This window comes from Zerene cesonia, chromosome 1 (assembly GCF_012273895.1).
Source record: "Zerene cesonia ecotype Mississippi chromosome 1, Zerene_cesonia_1.1, whole genome shotgun sequence".
Taxonomy (NCBI): domain Eukaryota; kingdom Metazoa; phylum Arthropoda; class Insecta; order Lepidoptera; family Pieridae; genus Zerene; species Zerene cesonia.
In genome coordinates this window covers 8,246,200-8,267,684 of record NC_052102.1, presented here as the reverse complement: position 1 = coordinate 8,267,684, position 21,485 = coordinate 8,246,200, and the positions used below count along the sequence as shown (strand labels likewise).

Here is a 21,485-nt window from a genome sequence, read left to right as displayed (position 1 = left end):
TGCAGACTGAGATCATTTCAATACCCTCACATAATATCACGGAATATGAACAGCTAAATCAATTATACCGCATTTAAAATGCTTTCTGCATTTAAGCAGTAATCGTGTATGAAGGTCCGTCAGCAATTGAGCAAATGGCTACTTTTAGTGGACAATAATATTTTTTAGTTGCGCCGAGTGCCGATAATGGCTACAATTTCCGACGATTAGTCGAACGATGGCTGAACACTTGTAAAACGGCTAATGACTCCTTGAAGTGCACGTCTGACTTTCTATATGTAACGGTTTCAATTTTATGAGTTACTCTTACATGTCTTTTTGTTACCCATTGAAATATCAATTAGCATCGGTCATGTTTTTAAATAATCATTGTTAGAAATTGTTTAAAATAGCCATGTTTTCGTCGAGTCTACACTTTCCGTCGTCTTTTTCAGTAATAACGCATATCAATAAATTATTGATATGCGTTATTTAATCAATGTTATAAATTAATTTTCTTTTTTGTTCCCAAGTGAGCGCGTTTTGATCAGAAACTGTTTATTAAATATTCGTTAAGTATTAATAAACAATAAAACAGTAAACAATATAATACAAATTTATAAATAAATAAACAAACATCCTTAATAACTCTGCTATTATCACGAATTAAGTATAGAAACGAATAAAGAAGATAAATAGTACTTAGTTTATATTTGTTATTTTAGTATTAAATTAATATTTTAAGTGTTATTTTCATTTATCTGTGTCCATCAGTAGATATACTGAGAACTTACACGGACAGTAAATTTTTCAAATCGTATAAGGTTACAATCCTTTTAATGTTGCATAAGATACATATAAGAATTTATGTAAACCACTTAAGACTGTATGAAAATACATTAGCAAACCAAAAGATTTATCTCAATCATTACATCGTACTAACTGTTATCCCGTGGTACATAATAGTTTTAGCTTTCGAATGGTGGATGAAATTATAAAATCGTTCCATCGTTTTTTGTGTGAAAACATTACAAACATACCTACTAACATACAAATATTTATGAAATTAGTATAGATATAGATATTAGAATCTACACTCAGTAATATATCATATGTGTCACCGTATACCTTTAAAATGATGTCGATTTAACTTAACCCGTATCCAAAACTAAAACTCATATCAACAGAAATGCCTATTCCCGTGACATCACACCCCGAGGCAAAGCCACACTTTGATAAATATTTGCAATTTATTTTATTCCTGAAGCAATTTTTTGAGAACGCGTCGTAAAGAGGCGAAATGGCGTCGCGCGCTGTGATCGCCGAAGCGTCACTGAAGTTTGGCGGGAAAATAAAAACGCGTTTAACTTTGTGTTAATATTATATTGTGCCATTATTACGCCATTTATTATAATCCCGCGGAAGGGATGGGGTTGAGAGTTCTCGTTTAATGGACGTTTTGTTTGGGAAAAAACATTTTTAACGATTTTCAGCAAACCCACCGGAAGGGAATGATTTTCATAGCGATATTTTGTATTTCACATAATTTGATTTGGGTATTGTTATGATAATTACGTTTTGTTTTTAATAATGTTGATTTCAATATATTAGAATATGAATGGTGTTTGACGTCAAATAGGTAACATGCATGTTAAAGATTTATTATTTGTTTATACTAGAATGTTCTTAAATCTTAACATATAAGGCCCTATAACGTACCTTTTTATATTATTTTACATTAACCTGTGTAGTGTTTAATTAGATTTTTATTAATCTCGCTAGACCTTAAAAAAATATACATACAAACTTGTGGTTAGCCTGCTACATTTACGGTACGGTGAACACTTTGTACAAAAATCATTAATTATCATCGCAATCTAACCCCTTTTATAGCTTTAGCCCCGCAGTTAAGCCCTAAGGACATTCATTATACCTCAAAATGAGGTTAGTAATGAAAATCAGAAAACATTAGATGTATAATAACTTGTACTGAGTTTGCGTTTTCATTTAACATATAATTTGATAAGAAACTACAAAACTCTGAGTCGATTTTAATAAATAGTTGGTTTTATATATGGACATACCTATGGACTTAGTCAATTCGCTCTATCAGAGTCGGTATTATCTTAAATATAATTGTAAGAACATAACAATTCAATAATTTGTAAAACGAAAAATATTAAGGGCTTTATCCATGAAAGAATACAGGTTAATTAATTATTTACGAAACGACTTTAAACGAAAATATGCATATGTAGGTGCCAACAATTAGGTATGTGCTAGTCGAGCACGCTTCGGCATGAACTGGGCTAGCTCGCATCGGGAAAGTACCACACCCCCACAGAAGACCGGCGTGAAATAGCATTCTGCTGTGTTTTGTTCGGTGAGTGGGGGAGCCGGAGGCCCAAATCCTTTACCTTACCCTTCCCAGTCCTTTCCTTTATTCCTCTCGACAATCCTTTCTTAATCCCTTTCCTATTTAAAGTCAGCAATCCATTTATAGAGGCGTAAGGTCTGCAATGGACCTTAGAGAGCGGTAGCGCTTACCATCAGGCCTCCCATCACCTCCATTGCCGAGTGTGACATAAAAAAACTCCACAAAAGGGATGCATAAAGCTGATATAGAATTACGAATTGCAAATATTATAAAGCGAAACGCGAATTGGTTAACATTAAATATTTCGCATTTGACAAGCCAATTAAGTATAAATTAGCTTGACACGGCTATATGTATACTAGATAACCTTCATAGTATCCGTAGCTGCGACATTGACACGTCTCTTCGCTGGATGGTGCTCAGCATCGCCGCCACTTGAACCTCTCGAGGGCCATCGTTGCACATTCATGCCTACCATGCGCTTCTAGTGCCTATATACCTGGGTTCGTATTAATAACGAAGTAACAATCAATGGGGCGGGAGATTTGGTCACTGGGAAAAAAAAAAATCTTTAGCATATACCCAGTATCTATTTTTGAAACGAGTCTACTGTTATTTTAGTCGTGTACATAGTTTTATGTTCTAGTTTTAGTCATAGTGTATCGTGTTAATTATAACTTTTTCTAGCACTTTTCGTGAAGGCAATTAAAAAATTGACGAGATAGCAAGTCTCGTTTTTTTTTTAACTTATGTTAAGAAGGAGGGATTAACCATCCTTCTTACATCTTAACATAAAGTAAAGACACTTTGTTATAATATTTCTTATTTTTTAAACATTTTCTTCGTAAATAAATTTCGATATTATATATCAAGTTTGAGCGTCCAATCACATTTATTTATTACAAACTTACATGGAAGTTCTACACTCATTTAACATAACAAATATAAAAAAATTAAAACCGTCCGTCCGTCCGTAGAATATTCCCATAAAATACACATAGCCCTATAGGGCATCTCAAGTAGCCGCGTGATGCCACCCACACCCCTTTACACCCTTCCTGGCAACCTGCAGAGTCTTTAATTGAATAATCCCATTCATTAATCATTACACCCCGTCTGGAGGTGAGCTTGAATTATTTTCAGTCAATCTGCTAGATCGCTTAATAAATTCTTATCACCTAGAAATTTTCTGCAGTTTCTTGAATTTTTTGTTGAAAGAAATGTCAAAATAGAATGAAAAATATAAAATCTTACAAATTGTTCATGAATATAATAAATAAACAGTTTCGCGGTTAAGATACAGCTATTCCTAAATAGTTGAAATCCTCTATCTAAAATATTTCGATCACTATAATATGTTACATAGGTAATCTGAAAGGGCCGTACCTACATCAAAATCAAGACACCGAACACGTACCTACTACCCACATAACACGACCCGAGCCAGCCCACGCCTTACCTACCTTACATGCAGACAGGAAGCTTTACTCCTTAACGCACACAACTACTACACTATTAAATCACACGCACACAACTCATCGCCCCTTTGTCTTAGCTAAGTGTCAACCAATAAAAACAAAGGATTCGAAAATGGAACAAAAAGAGTCGTCCAATCGCGCCGCGCGTCACGCATGCTGATGCGCGGCTATTGGCTTGAAAAATCCGTTTAGCTCCGATGACTTTGGCTAGACGCCGAGATTGATCGGAGGAATTTTATATTAATTCTTTCTGCTGATTCTTGTATGTACACATAACTAATTCATATGTATTGAATCGTTTCTATGGAAGATAACTTTATTTTTAAGAACCTAAAAAAAACAAAGTGAGTCTAAAATATGTAAATGTACCCATATTTCCTAATCATATTTCCCTTCAACCTTCCTCATTATGTTCTAATGTAATATTCGTCACGAGTTCTTCGGCATTCAAGCCGTTATCACATCTCGTTTAAATGCAGACTTATGTAAGAAGACATCCAGAATAAGGAGAATACCGCGTGTGTTCACGTGTGAACGAGGGCCGGGTAGCGGGGAGGGAGTCTTCGGAGGGTCATTTATCATTCATATCATCTTCGCTCCACTTCGCTCGCCGCACCGCTGTAAATAAATAAGAACAGACTCATCTTTTACAGTCGGAACTGACATTCGGAATGGAAGAAGCACCCTAATCGCCTGAGGATAGGGATGACAATCATTTGCATTGAACAATGTCTTATGACGTTACACTCACTGGGTAATATATAGGTAACTATGCGTGTTTTAGACAGTCGTGTATGTTTTGTTAAATATATTTCTGCCAATATTTGCATGCGTTGCTTGTAAATCGTACAATTTGTGTCAAAATCAATTCAAAATTACCGATATGAATTCTCTGCAATAGCAGTTATTTGATCAATCTAAGTTTGTCTTATGATGAAAACTGATGACTGACTCCATGTTATACGTAGTGCTATTTCCACTATTAAAGAATGTACAACACAACACATCAAAGTGCTGTATTATATATTGTACATTTATATGTATGTTCAATAGAAAGATACTTATTATACGTAAGACCTGTTAGTAGATACACTACTTACGCTATCGAATCTAATCTTAGGTAGAAAAATAATATCCTAAAATAGACATATTATCGAATAGCGATGTATTGATAGCATTTTGATTTAGTTATACCTTACAACAGTATGCCGTGAACCATTGGGAAACCTTCTATTATCTAAGCATATTAGATGCTTACAGTACAAATAATTCCTTTCGCTCGTCTATAAGAAGATTAAGAACGATTGGATGTCCCGACGAGGTCGGTACGACACGATTTCCAACATAATAGTGAGCTATAGGTACTTAGAGAATGGTTCATCAATCTGGGCAGACCACTCTAGATCGATTACTGACCGCCTCGAGCGTCGGCTTAGGAATTGAAACACACCTAACTGTAACACAGACGCAATCACCGCATAAGATAGGACACATTACATTAGTTACGTCCCAGTAATTGAAAGGTAGAGCGTGTATAAACTCAAATCGTTTGTTTAGTCCGTCATAATTGCTCGGCTGCACCTCTGAGCTGACGAGTCGCCGGCACAAAAACTCCTAAATCCAGTTCATTAGGGCTCTATTCACAGCCCACCCCTGGATGGAGATACGCGGTGATTACTGCAACCGCTCCCGACGGCTCACGAATAAAGACTGCATCATAATTTCACCAGATACACCCTCAGGACGGATAACAGCGAATATAAATCTTAATCCGGGATGTTTAAAGTTTACTTTCTAACAACTTTCACGCATGCCACTTGCACAATGACATGTAAAAATAATGAACAAACTTACGCTTTCTACGAAGGAAGTTAAGTCTTGGTACAAGAGCGGGAAGAATTATTATCACGTGAGAGATGATTTGTAAATTAATAAGAGGTAAAGTTTTGCGGGACGTCGCACCGGCAAGGTTGTCGCAGTTGTGATTCAATTTGGACGCTAATTTAATGACGTTGTCGCGGAGGCAAACAAATTGATATTCATATGGGACCACCGTCGCTTTAATTTTTGTTTATATTTTTATTTTATGTCGATTTCCTTGCGTCATTAGTTGGAAAATATGAGCTTTTTGACTTAATGTGATGATTTATGATGTAGGTCTCTAATTTTAAGGTGTGTGCACACTTGAATTTATAAATATGAAATGAAATGAAATGAAATATGTTTTGTATGGATTGTTAAGAATATAAGCACAATTTAATCGCTTTGAAGCATTAACTTTTCATCAAGTCAAAAATCTCTTTTAAATCTTTTTAATGGAGGCAGTGATGAGAGTATAAGTTTTCTTCTAAAATCTAAGGTGCTATGCCACGTCAGTCATCTAGCCCCATAATATTAAGTGAAAGTTACCGAATGTATAAAATCCAATGGCATTGGGACAATCATAATTCAAGGATTGATATCATACATTACGGTCAATATTCGCACCCCGGAACATGACAGTTCTCAGCTCAACGAGGTAATTGGACTCGCCGACTGCGCCCGCGCATTGTTGGTGTCGTCTTGTTATTCAATTCAACAATTGCTGCGCCTTGTTTCGTAGACGTATTGAGGCTAATCTACTTAGCGTCCAAGACGTTGTACATCACGATTTAGTCAATGTTCAATCCAAGTTTTAGAATTATTTATTCCAGATAACTCTCTTTCAGAGACTCCTTGGTTAGAGTCGGTGGATTTAAAAATATATATTCTTTATGATTTATTTTTAATTACATCTAATTTAAATTTAGAATAAATGCATTGCAACCTTGTGTCAAAGTAACGCTTGCCTATCCACGTTATTAAAGTTGAGGTTTAACATATTATAAGATAAATGAAGAATACGATATACTTATTTATTACCGTAAATCTTACATTATTTAACAAACACATGAGTAAATAACAGCAGTTACATATGCAATTTTGCTATTAAAAACGTAATACCCAATACCTATTAGGTAAATCGGCTTACATTGAAGGGGCGAGCAGCAAGACACTAGGTATCGAGACAGCTAGGTACCCGTAAAACTCGCGCATTCAGAGGGTATTTAGAAGGCTAAGCGGAGCTGTAAGGTGCAGATAAACGCGGCCAAAATAATCCTCTTTGTGTAAAAATGTCCCCTGTCACCCCCCATCGACACAACTTTATTAAAAAGCAAGTAATCTCTCCACTACTGGACTGGTTAACGCGATTATACTCTATAACAACTCACTATGAACGATATGAAATTGAATTTTTAAATCCGTTTGGGCTGATGACATTGTAGTTAATATGAACATATGTCGGCGCGTTTGTTGTAGAAACAGTATATTGATGTAATAGTAGATATAATTTTGTATTAATTGCTTTTAAGTTTCCTGTTATCCAATAAAATAATATAAATGCGACCTTTTATCGTATGTTTGCAAATTGATAAAATAATCCCATTTTTTGAAAATAAAACGAAGATGAAAAATATTATAGGTACTTCAAATATAATTGTGAACAAATATTTGTGAGATCAAATTTAAATTAAACAACCGGTCTTTTATTAAATCCTATTAGAAATACCGTCACGTCAATTCTAATAAGAATCACGTCCGAGATTAATATATACGAAAAAAAACGCATTATATTACTCGATTCAGGAAATAGGGAGGAATATCCTTCATTACGCGCACATCAAACAATCGTACTGTCGCCGCCATCTTAGCGGAAGTGACGTCACTGACGTGCCGCGATCTCTTTGATCTTACACAAAAATAACGCTCATTCTCTAATTCTGCCCCGTAAAAAACTCCCGACAGGTTTGCGTTTTAAATGTAATTGCTTTGCTATCATATAGGTACGTACGTAATCAAAATATTTGTTTTTGCCATTTTTTTTTTTAAATAAAAAGACATCTATAATGTTCACAGTACTTATACAAAAGTGTCAGTATACAAAAAATCTGATATAAATCTTATTTTTTTAAAGTACATAGGTACGTCAAAGCGCTTCACGAGATATTGACAAAAAAGTAAAACCCTTGTTTCAATATTCACACCAGTAGCTTTACAGTGACGAAGATTTGTTAATATTTTTTGTTTATCACCCACATCTCACCCAGGACACCTGTGTAATCCTTTCATCGTACATAATATGCCTTTAATTCTCTTGATACGGCGTGACACCTACCGCTTTGTAGCACGCGGTCCTTCCCAACCACAATTAAGGATATACGCATTGTCTTCGTATGACACACTTTTTACTCAGTTTTTAAACTGTTTTGAATGAAATGATTTATACGTTTTGTTGTTTAGATTTATTGAAACTAGAGTGTCAAGTTCGCGGCTCCTCGTGTGAAGACGGTTTGTTGTTTCTTAAAAAATAGATAAAAGGAACTGATTATGCCGATGTTATAAGCATAGAATGATTGAATTAAGAAAAAAAGTCTGCTTTGAAGAATAATATACTACTTATAAGATGCTTTCGTCGTAGATACTTGTTATAATTATTTATTAATATTTTTTTACGATTATAGAAATTGCTTGAAGGTTTCTATGTATCACCACTCTCAAAATCTCAAAAATACGACTATATTATGATTCTACTGTTCATGAATAATGGAAACCTTTCGAAATAGTCAGGACTTATCTGACACATCTTTAAACCTACTGAACTAACAGAACCAACATGTGTTTTAAATGTTATTCTAGAATACAGTCGTTAAAACAATTCTTCACCGTTTGCCTGAATCAGCAACAAGATATAAAGTTTTATGTATTATTCATACTACTTAATCTGTGCATATATATGAATAAGAAGGAAGCAAAAATTCGCAAATAAATAATTAATTAATGAATGGCCTTGTTTTGCTTGATACTTCTATTTTTGATATTTTAGAACATTAGAGATATTAACTAATCATTAAAAGTATAAACTAAAACCGTCATGTTATAAATCCGTGTGAAAGTCAAATGTTGAAATACCTACATATAGGTATGTATTTTGCACGTGTAGCGAAACGACCATTAACCTCCATCAAGTAAACTCAACGAATGTCATTTGCGATGCACTTTGTCTAGCATCTCACGTTACCTGTCACAGCCACCCATTAGCTCTGACCTCCCTAACTTACCCTATGGAAACTTACCCTCTACGTCTTACCAGAAACATATTGAGGAAACAAAAATCCACCACGACTCAAATATCAAAGCGTTAAGGTCTTATATCTCTTGAAGATCGTTCGTCGAATGTTTGCAAATGAATCCTGACCCATAACTTGTCATTTGCTAGCGATTTCTCGCTACAGAAATCTTAGTACATTTGACATGTTACATCGGTAGTTATTAGTGAGTGTCGGTTACAGCTTCGATATTAAATTGACGTTTTGTTCAGAGAAAACACATATATTTTAGCTCGATTAATGGATGTAAATATATATAGTAGTTGAGACATCATTAAAATTATTGCTTATACATAAATTGACATAGATATTTAGGCATTTATGTTTTCTAAAAAGCTACAATTTATTGTAGACGTTCTAACGCTACGAAAACAGCACAAATTAATGACCGGGCACAAAATTACGTTTCCATAACTCGAGCACTCTTATTTAAATTGCGGAACGCAAACGTCGCGAAAGTGTCGGTGAAAAAATCACGAATTCCTTTACACGACAACTCCACTCTTGTTCAGTGCAATTCGAATAACAATATTATTCGTTCACCGCAGGAAATGACAATTATTTTTGGTCCAATCCATAAGGACTGAGAGAATGTTTTTTCACACGGGCAAAATACCTTGAAGGACCCCTTTGTATGCGAGTGCACGACACACCGGGACAAAAAAATTGTCCATTCACAAAAATAGGTTGGTCGCGAAACTTATACGATGCATCAGTCGTGCACAGACTCATGTCAGCGATAATTTCTTACAATAATCAGCCTTATTTATACGAGGAGGAATTTTCAAATTAGCGGAGCACGACGATCCTTTTAAGCGAGCCGTCTTTTAACTTAATGACATAAATCACGAACGTGTCATGTGAATCATTGATGAAACTCGAAAGTAACTAACAGGTAAGCAATTTTAGCCGTAAATTGTATCTATAATTTTATCTTATATTCACACTATCGTTAAAACTAATTTATAGATAATCACTGAGGTTAATAACCATTATTAGACATGACACCATCGAATTACGATCATAAAGAACATGAGAATTGGTGTTAATAATCTTATTCAAACAGCTAAATGATTAAAATACGTATATAATATAATGATGATGAGAAGTAAAGTTACTAAAGCATTTCATATCGTTTCGGGGCGGTACAGAATTAAAAATAAAAAAAAAGTACGAAGGAACAATGCCACGCTGTCTGCCGGTGGACAGGTATATGACGGGGCGCATTTTATTGGTTTTCCGAAACATTCTCTTGCCCTATTAATAAATGAGTGGCGGGATAAAAACTCTTAGAATCCATTTGTCAGGAGTTCGGTGATTTATGGGCAAGGACTTTCTGGATTCCTAGAAGAAGACTGTTTTGTTCTATTTACTTACCTGTCACTATGATTTAGAGCAGGACTGGTAACTTTCGGTTTTGCCGCATAAAATACCTATCATTAAAAATTAATGTCGCATAGGTTTTTGAATTCCTATAAATTTAATTGATCAGTTTACATCTGAACTTGAAAAAAATATTCCAAAATACCGTAAAGTTATATGTTCACCACTGTTTAAAAAAATTACAATTAAGCACATGATTAAACGAGATAAATTTCTGTTTCATTCGTTTCTATAATCGAAACATTATAATTCTCCTGAAAGATCTGATTTAAAAACGAACTTTCAATTTCAACGATAACAGTAAACGATTGTACCATAAAAAGCAAATAACATGTTAGACATAAAACAGCATTCCCTTTCATGAACTGGACAGTTCACGGAGTGTTCGAATTATCGATATCGCAGCGTCACGACGATAGCATCGATACGTCGGCGGTATCACACCGCGATCGCGCCGAGAAATGTGCTGACCTCATCTAGGTGTTACTTTTCGATATTGAAAATGTTTTAGCATTACTTACCATCGATTTGTATTTCAAGTGCGTATAAACCTCGACACTGTCCGTGCTCCAAATAATCTCGCTTTGTCCTTACACGTGGCAAATAAATGTAAATATTTAACACTAGAGATTACCTTGTTATCTATACAATCAGCATATTTTCCCAGGAAGAACTCGATCAGGGCTTATCCTCTCACGCAATACTTCACACTACCCGGAACACTATTGTTCAATGGACTCTGAAAATATAGAGATGCGCCAAATCTCTCGTCTAATCGAAAACGGTTCGAATTTTTGCACACGCAAAAAATAGCTAATCCGCGGCTTCTTTGATTTAAACATAGACAAGGATGGATGCAGGTTTGTTTCACGGGGATATCTTTAAAAAAGTTTCGGATTATCGATTTCTCCGAAGTGGATATGGCTTTGTACTTTACGGACGGGGAACGAATTACTCGTTGAGGGATAAACTTACATATTATAATTTTCGTACAAATTTCAACAATATCGTTAAATAATCTGTGCGTACCTGCGAATTTGAGACCACTCTTAGCATCCATGATCAATTTAAAATAATTCAGACGGTATGGCTGTGAGGGTATCCAAAATATAGCTGCACAATTAATGATGTAGTCAAAGAATCCGACTTGGGTGTACGGCGAAGCGTGATCGATCAAAATAATAATTAATAATAGATCGCCTTCAAGTGCTGACTGTGATGGATCCCGCCACTTAGTCATCGTCTTTAATTAAAAATTGTGGCGTAAATTAACGGTTACATTAAAAATTGTGTACTCTTCATTAACGCCTTTCTTTCAATTCTGTCATACAATAACGTTGCGCAATTTGAAATAAATAAGTGGATAGATTTACAATATTATTATAATCATTAATCAAGTTTTGCAAGAGCTAGCCTGAATAATATTGCGGGCTTCCAATAGTGTTCCGCTCGTTAAAAATGTCGCAAATCACAATTATATTTGATTGTGAACGATTGCCTTGAGTTAAATTTTAATAGATAGGTAGGAATATCTTTATTTTCGTTTTATGCACAAAACAGTTTGATGATATTTGAATCTGATTTCCGATGAAAGAAAAGAGACTAGCTAGGTACTCGAAATTTCGAAATTTTCATTTCAGCGGAGCTCAGAATGATTTTTGCATAATAGATATGACCTTATTAATATAAAAGCTACCTTTCTTATATATTTAATTGATGTTTTTGTAAGTACGTAAAAATAGGACTACAAAATTATTAGTCCGTTCACAAATAACATTTCCTTGGCCAATATGCAAGTATAACATATTTCGGTTAATATTGAAGTGCAAAGGTGTTGTAACATAATAAATGAGCAGTTTCCTATCAGCGAATGATCGATCAAAGACAAGTGCGTTAGTTGCAGTTATATAATTGGATTATCTTCGATGGAGTTTAATTGCTGAGCGCGCGCATCGCCTGATGGACGTACGCCGCGGGGCGCTCTCTTGCGCCTGCGCCGACCAATTATACTGAGCTAGATATTATGATGCTTATGGATAATGCTTTAGATACATTAAATTTATCGATAGCAAGTTTATTATCCATTCAGGAACAATGAACATAGAAAATATTCTACATAAGACTCTTAATGGGGGTTCGGTTTGTCATATGTTTTATACCACAGGAGGTCAAATGCTAAAAATAGGATAAACAAAAGTCAAATTCAGGGGGATTTAGTTTGATATAAAATCGACACATTTATTTTGTCCAACTCATCAAGCTTTCCTGCATCGCTCATTGCATGTTTGATTAAAATAATCACATAATATACACATAATAATAAAGTGTAATGTCCACAATAATAGAGTGCGCAAAGGCAATCTGCAGAACGGCGGGAGGTGTTCGATCGAGGTAATGATAACGGTCGATCGACGGATTATTACATTACAACGGGCACCGCCACTTCGCACCTTCTAGACGTATTTACTACGAACATCGTGACCCTTGACTGTTTTTCTTTCATTTTTTGATCTGGTCATCGACCTGCGTTTTGAATAACGTTTTCTTTTCGGGAAATTTTCAGTTTTTCGTAATTTTTTCCAGTTACATCTGATTAGTGATTGGTTTCTCAATGAATGTATGTTTCGAATAATGAAATTCAAGTTTACTTTAAATTTTTTTCTTGATCTTACGTGGAGCAAATATCTTATAGGTAAGAAAACGACCTCTTCAACACCATCAGTGTTTTAAGAAGTTTGCATCATACGTATTCAGTGGAACCTCAAAGAGGTCAAACGGCAATTAGAAAGTCGGAAAACGAGACAATACTGGTTGGAATGCATTTCCTGCTTCAGAACTCGCTGAGCGCTCACGATATAAGCGATCATGATAGACGCCAACAATCAGTATCGTGCGATATGAATACTGGTGTATTCGAATGGAGCTGATTAGCAGACGCGGCGATGAATGGGCGATCAGGGCGCCGCGGCCGCTGGCTAGGCCGACAAAGGCTCACGCACGGAATCCACAGACAATCCGCCGAGTATCGATCTCCCGCGACCCTTCGAATGAACCGAGCCTAGCACAATGCCGCAGCTCTTTATTATAGCATCTCACATTGTTGTCATTGTTATTATTATGATTCTTTACCGCTTTCCATTGTCGGTTGGCGTTGTGGCGGTGCTTTTTCATGGCCCGCGTTTAGTCTGGGCATTGGGATCGCGACGCTCGCACGCTTAGTCGCGGAAAACGTGTTTTCCATGTGGAAATTTTGATAGTTTTGTGGTTTTTGTCGTTGTGCAATGCGCGCGCAGCGTGCTGTGACGGATGGAAAGCGATCTGAAGACGTCGCTCGGTCAGCTGATTGTACGCAGAGGACATGTGTAGAGACAACGAAGTGGACTAAACATTGCGAGTGATTCACGTTTTAACGTGCTTTGTATGTTTTGCTTTATATATAAACGATTACTAGCTTCCGTTATGTGTATTGAAAATGTTAATAATTTCCAATTAGAAATCTATCAGGATTTATCGATATATTTATTTGTTTCAACCCGGTTTTGCTATTTTCTATTTACATACTGAACAATATCTATCTATACAATACCTATAAACTTAGTCCATAAATTTATTGTTGAATACAAAAAACCAAACTTTGATGACAAGCAAAACTCGAATCTAGTAACATATTTATCTTGTACAATAGGTTATATAGTTTCATAATGTATTAATTAAAGCCTCACAAGAAATAGATGTGACCTTTACACACCAGAATGTAAATAACGCATATAATTATTCTACGTTACAATAATGTTAAAAATATAATTACTTTATTTAAAAGTCCATGTACGTAATCGTTGACTGATGTGACCTTAAATCTGTCGACTTACGTTGAAGGTAAATTAATCCTGATTGTGAATATATTGGTTAGAAACGATGCTTTAATCTTACATAAATGAAATATTGAAACTAATAACTAGAAAACATTAAAGACATTTTATTATATTACGTTTTTATCTGAGTTTTTATAGTTATACTAATCAATAAAACGCTATTTATAAATTAATATAAAAGAATTAAAAATAAGAGAACAGATAGGTTTCTTAGCCGTAAAAGCAAAGAAAATCTTATAAGAACAAAATTCTATGTAAAAGAGCACAGGTAGGTACGTACCTAGCTTAATATTTTTTAATCTGTGCAAAAAAATCGTATAATTATCTCAATATTAATAGGTAAATTTAATAAGTCGTTGGTTAATCTATTTTATCAAACCATTTTACGTATAGATGCGGAAACAAGAAATGTGTATATTGGTATAAAATCATATATTGAAATTATTATTAATAATTTTTATTTCATGTAAATTACTTACTTCAAGTTGCATTTGCAGGATCTTCTCAAACATAGCTAAACAAACCATTTCAAAACAGAGCCATTTACAATAAGGATCAACATTAACAAAGGATTGTATGTATTTATTAAGCTAGGAGCACACGGTACAATTCAATGCATGTCACCATTTAATTTGCGGATAGCTCGTCTCCAAGATAGGCCTGATGAGTCGGAGACAGTGGCCGGAAGGACCCTCCCGCCTCCAACCTCGAGCCGACCCTCCGACGTAGATAATGTACGTACTGAGCTATTCAAATGGTACGCGTCACAAATTCTACTAAATGTTTGATAAATATGAAATCATTTTAACATTTAACGCATAAATAACATCTCTTTTTAAGCTATAAAATGCCGCTATTACGCTGCTTTGCCTAATTTATTTTAATAGCACCTAAACGATACAGTTTTTTTCTAATTTCATAAAGTTGTTACTGTGCTATAAAAGTATAATTCTTGTTGAAATATACAGCTATAATACTAAATGTTTTTAAGTAATTTTGACGGTTGTAAAAAGGATGTAAATTGTGAAAGCGAGCGCATATTCAATCAAGCAAATGGATTCAGAACGTTAAATAAAAATGTTATTTTCTATCAAAACATTTTGTATATTAAATGAATATTCTTTAATTTTTGTTAATATATTCTAATCTAAATTAAATGAATGTCTTTTATGTTTCTTTTAGAAAATAAGTCGAAAAGGTTGAAGCTCTTGTACGAAAAGCTATTTCGTAGAGACGCAGTCACTTATTTTATTCAGTAGTTTTGTATGAAAAAGGACAACCCAATTTCTTTATCTACGAATTTATCATGATAACGAATTTACTAAAGGAGACGTAATTCATTAAAGCTTTTGATATGTATTGTGTATCATTCATCGTTTTATTTAACGCATTTATATTGACTTTAATTGCACCTACTTAGGTGCTTTTAATTCAGACGCAATTTAAAAAATATGCAAAAATCATGCTTCACTTAAACATATTTAAAAAAATAATACATTTCTATGTATTATTCATAATGTGAATTATTTAGACATTTTGTATAATTTTAAGTTTTTGTTAGATCTATGAGGCGGCTAGTCTGTAGAAAGAGGGAGGCACCACCCTCACAAGGAGCCAAGATAGCACTTACGTATGCGGTCTTGTTTGTGTCCACTGCTCCCCTGTCCAGCCTAATATTAGGCTTTCATTAGCATAGCGAGTGATTTTCTTCTGTAATACTCTGATTTGCTTCTTCACGTAATACGACTGTGTATAAACCAAGATAGTGTTTTTTCTTCTTGTATGTGTAATATTAATAATATACTACATACTTATCTGTAATTTGAAGAATTACATAATAAAAAAAACATGTATCCCATTTAAAACTCATTTTGACGCAATAGCAAATTAACAGTAAAAATAAAATGACCTCAGCAAGAAGATGTACCTTTTAATCATAAAACACGCCGGTAATGAAGACCTGAAATAAAATTGCAATTAAAACTTAAAATTAGTCATTACGACAAATTGATAATTGGGAAATTAAACCAACGATTCCTGCCAACAATGCACGGCGGCCATATTGCGGCGTCGCGTCACCTCAGTGTTGCCAGGCGTGATAATTATTAATTTGCAGCGACACTTGCGCCACTCGCGGTTGTCATTAGTGACACCTGGCACCAATTAGGACGCCTAGAGTGTTTGATGCTCGCTTTTTATTTAACACCAGCAATTATTGAATGACTCGCGATGCGTTGTCACTAGTGGTTTTCAGTTGTTCGGAGGTGTGAAATTTTATTTTTTGCACCCAACAGTCGATATTTTTACTGCACTTAAATTACCGTCGAGTGTGAATGAGCGCTTTTGTAGAATAATGTGATACCTAACTGAATTTTTATGTTAGGGCAATTGAACTTTTTTTTCTCGATACAGATATTAAAGCAGCCATTAATGTGTTTCATTTTCTTACTACGATCACAATGCATCTTTAACTGAACAAAGGTTATTCATTCAATTGTGTTAATCCATGTTTACATTTCATTATTACCAATTACCATTCATGTTTACGTTATAAATTATTATCCTGTAAATCTAATAATAAATCATATTACTAAATATTTACGTTTTTTGATTATACCTACTGTTAAAAAAAAATCTGCATATCGCAATGTTTGACATGTATATACTAGTAAACTTTACCATGTACAATCAAAAGACATTTGTACCTACTCCAAAAACATTACAAAAGTAACTCCCTTTCTTTACTTACATACTCAAAGTGTGTAGATACTCTCCAACTAATTGCAATAATAAAAAACTATGTAACTTCTCATGATTTGTTTGATGAAATATTCTTGGAATATTTTATTCGATTTGATTATAACACTTATAGCATTTTGTTTTGAAAATGTAAATTGTAATATTTCTTATATAAATATAATAAACTTGACATGATCGAATGTTTTCTCATGTTCCAAATAAAATTGTTGTTTTATTCGCAAACATCCAATCATCCATCCGCCTATTCGCAAACATGCAGTTAAATTATACCAATATTCAAATTTCCAGCAGATATCTATACCATAAACCCATAAATAAAATGTTTTATCCTTCTTCCTCTAATTCCCTGCAATAAATCGATTAAATTAAGCTAACACATGTTTTATAACAGTAATAACAGTGAAAGTATTAAAACCGCCGGTTAATTTACAAATGAAGCAGCAATATTTGCCCATTTAAAAACATTATCCTAAATACAGATATCAGTTACGGGAATTGCTTGAAACAATGGGTCCTTCTCGGAGTTGGCAACTCTAGAGAAATTAAAGATTCTCAGAAAAGTACCTGAGTAACCCGTCTCTTTTGTTTGTAATAGCGTGTATTTGTTATGTACCGTTATTTACATACCTACAACGCTGAGATAATGAAAATTATGTAGACAAATATTTGTTCTATAATTTATGTCAATTGACTTCTGAAGTTAAATGTAGGTAGGTACATTTGAGATAGAATTATTGTGTAGACTATAATTTTATTACCTATGTTGTGGTTACATAATATCTATTAAATTTTAATAAATAGAGAGCTGGGTGATATAAATTACCTATACATTATAAGTTCTTTTTTTAATTTCGTCACGTTTAATTATATCTTCAATAAAAAAGTACATTTATTTATTTGTTTGCAAAAAATCTTAATATAAATACCCGGCTTCTAATTTTTTCATTATTTATTAAATCAAATGGTAAATATTGTCGGGACATTTATGAGTTTTTTATACATATAACGTGAAGTTAGTTTATTGGTTTGTTTGTTTGAAGGCGCTAATCTCAGGAACAACTGGACCGATATTGCATCCTATGTGTTATCATGTACTGTAATAATAATGTTATGTATATACCACGGGCAAAGCCGGATCGGAACGCGAGGCTTATCAAAGAGAATTGCAGATACCTAAATGTACATTATATAAAAATAAATTTTGGTAGATACAGCATAGCAACACATCATAAAAAGTGTAGGTACCTTAAAACATGATTAAAATAAAAAAAATGGTAAAGCTGTTTTTTGTGAAACTATTTCTATATAGTAATGACAAACTAAAAATTGTAACTTGTTTGGAATTTAGATTTGTTAACCTTAGTGTATAAAACATATAATTATAAAACGTAATGGATGTGTAAGAATTTTATCTATATATTATATTTGAGATGGAATTTCATATATCTTTAGAAATATCCATAAATTTAATTATAGATTGGTAGATAGATAGATAGATAGATTAAAATTTTATTAAAAGAACACATTAAATACATGACAATTACATTACATTATATTATTGTTTGGTTTGTTTTTTAGACTACCAATAAGTTAATAAACTTCACAGTCTAAACATTAATATCTATTGAGATAATGAATCATAAATCCCCAATAAATCACAAAGAAAATTCAAATGAAAGAAAATTTTTTCGTTAGCAAAAACAATTAAAGTAAATTTCTAAGAGGTCAATGCTTTGTCTTGCGAAAATAAACGATTTCAAATTATTGATTGTTTACATACATTATGCAACAATTGAACGAGTGTCTGAATTGAGTAGTAGTAGCTATTGTCAGATTCTAACAAAGAAGTTTATTGTAAGTGATCATCAATGATTCTCCAAAACAATACAGTCGTTTCATTCTTATCACTTTGGTGTTCAGAGCCTTGACCTTAGCCGTTACAACTGTGTAAACTGTAATATTGTTACTGAATAACTATTACGTACTTTAATCATGCAATAAGCAGATTATATATAATATATATAATATATAAAATAAGTATTTGTTTTCATAAGTATTTGCTTATATCATATCAGGTTTTAACATCTGAAAACATCAGTAATGTAAAAAGAGCTCGACTTAGAAATTTAAATTTCAAATCACATACATTCAATAAAGAAAAAGATAACATATTGTTTACATCATAAAACTGAGGTCGAGAAGGATCAAACACCGTCGGCAAACAGAAATTGTGATTTGCATGAGGCGGTGCGGACGAGCCGTACGATCGCCTCGCTCGCCACGCGATTAAAAATGCAGGGCGCGGCGGGTGGGAGCGCGCGGGCGGGGCGGGGCCAGTGCCGCGCCGCCATTGGCGCGCCCGGCCGCACGGGCGGGCCCCGGGGCAGGGGCGGGGGGGGACACCGCAGTCACCGCCGCCCGGACGTCGACCACCTCACAACGCACGTAGCCTTCGCGCCGTACGGTATCGCGAGACGTACCCTGACGCGCACCGCCGCGAGTCCATGTGAGCGACCGACAGTTCTCTTGTTGTGTACCGTGAACGAAGGATCGGCAAGCTGTACGCGCCGCAGGAAGACGACATGTTGACGATGGAGACGGATCTCAAAGGCGGCAGCCTGCATGCCACGGTGCCGCCGCATCACGCGCTCCAGCACGGCTACGGCTCGCTGGGCGCGCTCGGGGGCATGATGGCGCTGCCGCAGCAGCAGCCCCTCAGCCAGCACCAGCCGCTGCAACACCACCAGCACCAGCCGCTGCCTCAGCACCACGCGCAGCCCCAACAACAACACCATCAACCGCCAAATAACAACAACAACACCACCAGTAAGAACTCTAACGCAGAACGTGTCAAACGACCGATGAACGCGTTCATGGTGTGGTCGCGCGGGCAACGCAGAAAAATGGCTTCCGACAATCCCAAAATGCACAATTCGGAAATATCAAAACGCTTAGGTGCACAGTGGAAAGATTTATCTGAATCTGAGAAGCGACCGTTCATCGACGAAGCTAAGAGATTGCGAGCCGTTCACATGAAGGAACATCCCGATTATAAATATAGACCTAGGCGAAAAACGAAGACACTCGCCAAAAAACAAGAAAAATATCCGTTAGGAGGTGGAGCGTTATTGGGTGCCAGTGACGCGCAAAGAACGGCCGCCCCGACGGCGCAACAACCGCGCGATGTTTATCAAATGACTCCAAATGGTTACATGCCCAATGGATACATGATGCACGATCCTAGTGCATACCAACAACAGGCATATGGATATCCCCGTTACGACGTGTCGCAGATGCAACAAGGCGGGTACGGTGGCGGCTACTACGGAGGTGGCCAAGGATCACCGTACCTCCCTCAACCGCCCTCGCCCTCCGCTTACGGGCTGGGGCCCGGCTCACCGGGCGGCTACGCGCTGCCGGCATCTTGCGCCTCTCATTCACCGAGCGGATCATCAGCTAAATCGGAGCCCGTGTCTCCCGGGCCGCCGGGACTCAAAAGAGAATTCGTGAGTCACGAGCCGACGGCACAGCTGAAGCGTGAATACGGGCACGTCCCGCAGGCGCACCCGCACGAGCAGCTGGCAATGAAGCGCGAGTACGGGCAGCAGGACCTCAGCCACATCATCAACATGTACCACGTGCCCGACGAACAGCGGTACGCGGCGGCGGGCGAGCGCGCCATGCCGCTCATCTGAGAATCACCCTTCGCGTGCGACATCGACATCCCGCCGCTATGAGCGCGCGTCGCACGCCCTCAGTGACTTATCAATCGCGTTAGGACAGTGATCGTTAAACCCAGCCGTACATACTTCTAGGTATGTCAATTTATTTGTTTTATATGTAGCCGGGAACGGCTCCTGTTAGTGTTGCGCGAACTGTTGACTTTAGATATCGGTCCGCCGTCGGCCAAACGTTCAATTTAATGTTGTTGATTAATCTTGTATTATATTACGATTATTGTATTTTTTCATGGTTTAAGTTAAAATATTCTAAGTTGTGTCGTGCGGACGGAAGGCTGCGGAGTGATATTTGCATGAGAGACGATGTAGTGAAAGAGATTATTTGAATACCAAAAAAATTTTGATCAAATTGTAAATATAGTGTTAAAGCTAGAGAAGTTGGAGTTAGTGGATAAATCGTAGGTAGATAGTATTAAGACGTGCCACGGCGAACACTCGGACCCGTCGTGTATTGTACAAAGTATTTGTTATATCGAATCGAAAGTTATAGAGCCTCGAAAGACTAAAATATTGTAATACGAAAATGTACAGTGAGTGTTATATAGTCAGTGGACACAAAAGTATATTGAAAAGAAGATGAAGTTATCAATAAACGACGCGTTAAAATTGTAATATGCTGTTTTGTTCCATTATCCCAAACAACCCACACAAAATAATGATCACACAATAACCATCAGTGATAGAAATTTTACACTGATGCTACCTCTTAT

At 35.8% G+C, this 21,485-nt stretch overlaps 1 protein-coding gene and 1 long non-coding RNA gene across 2 annotated transcripts in view; both read left to right on the top strand.

Moving 5' to 3' along the window:
• LOC119839696 overlaps window positions 1-21,485 on the top strand; it is a 210,987-nt gene that overhangs the window by 125,231 nt on the left and 64,271 nt on the right. The gene's annotated exons all lie outside the window — the stretch shown is intronic.
• On the top strand, window positions 19,478-21,376 carry LOC119839678 (transcription factor Sox-21-B). Its single transcript, XM_038366095.1, has one exon. It carries the CDS (start codon window positions 19,618-19,620, stop codon window positions 20,728-20,730), a length of 1,113 nt encoding a protein of 370 aa, XP_038222023.1. The 5' UTR covers window positions 19,478-19,617; the 3' UTR covers window positions 20,731-21,376.

Excerpts from the sequence above, each read along its gene's own strand:
- LOC119839678 (XM_038366095.1), top strand. The coding sequence starts at position 19,618 with ATGTTGACGATGGAGACGGATCTCAAAGGCGGCAGCCTGCATGCCACG.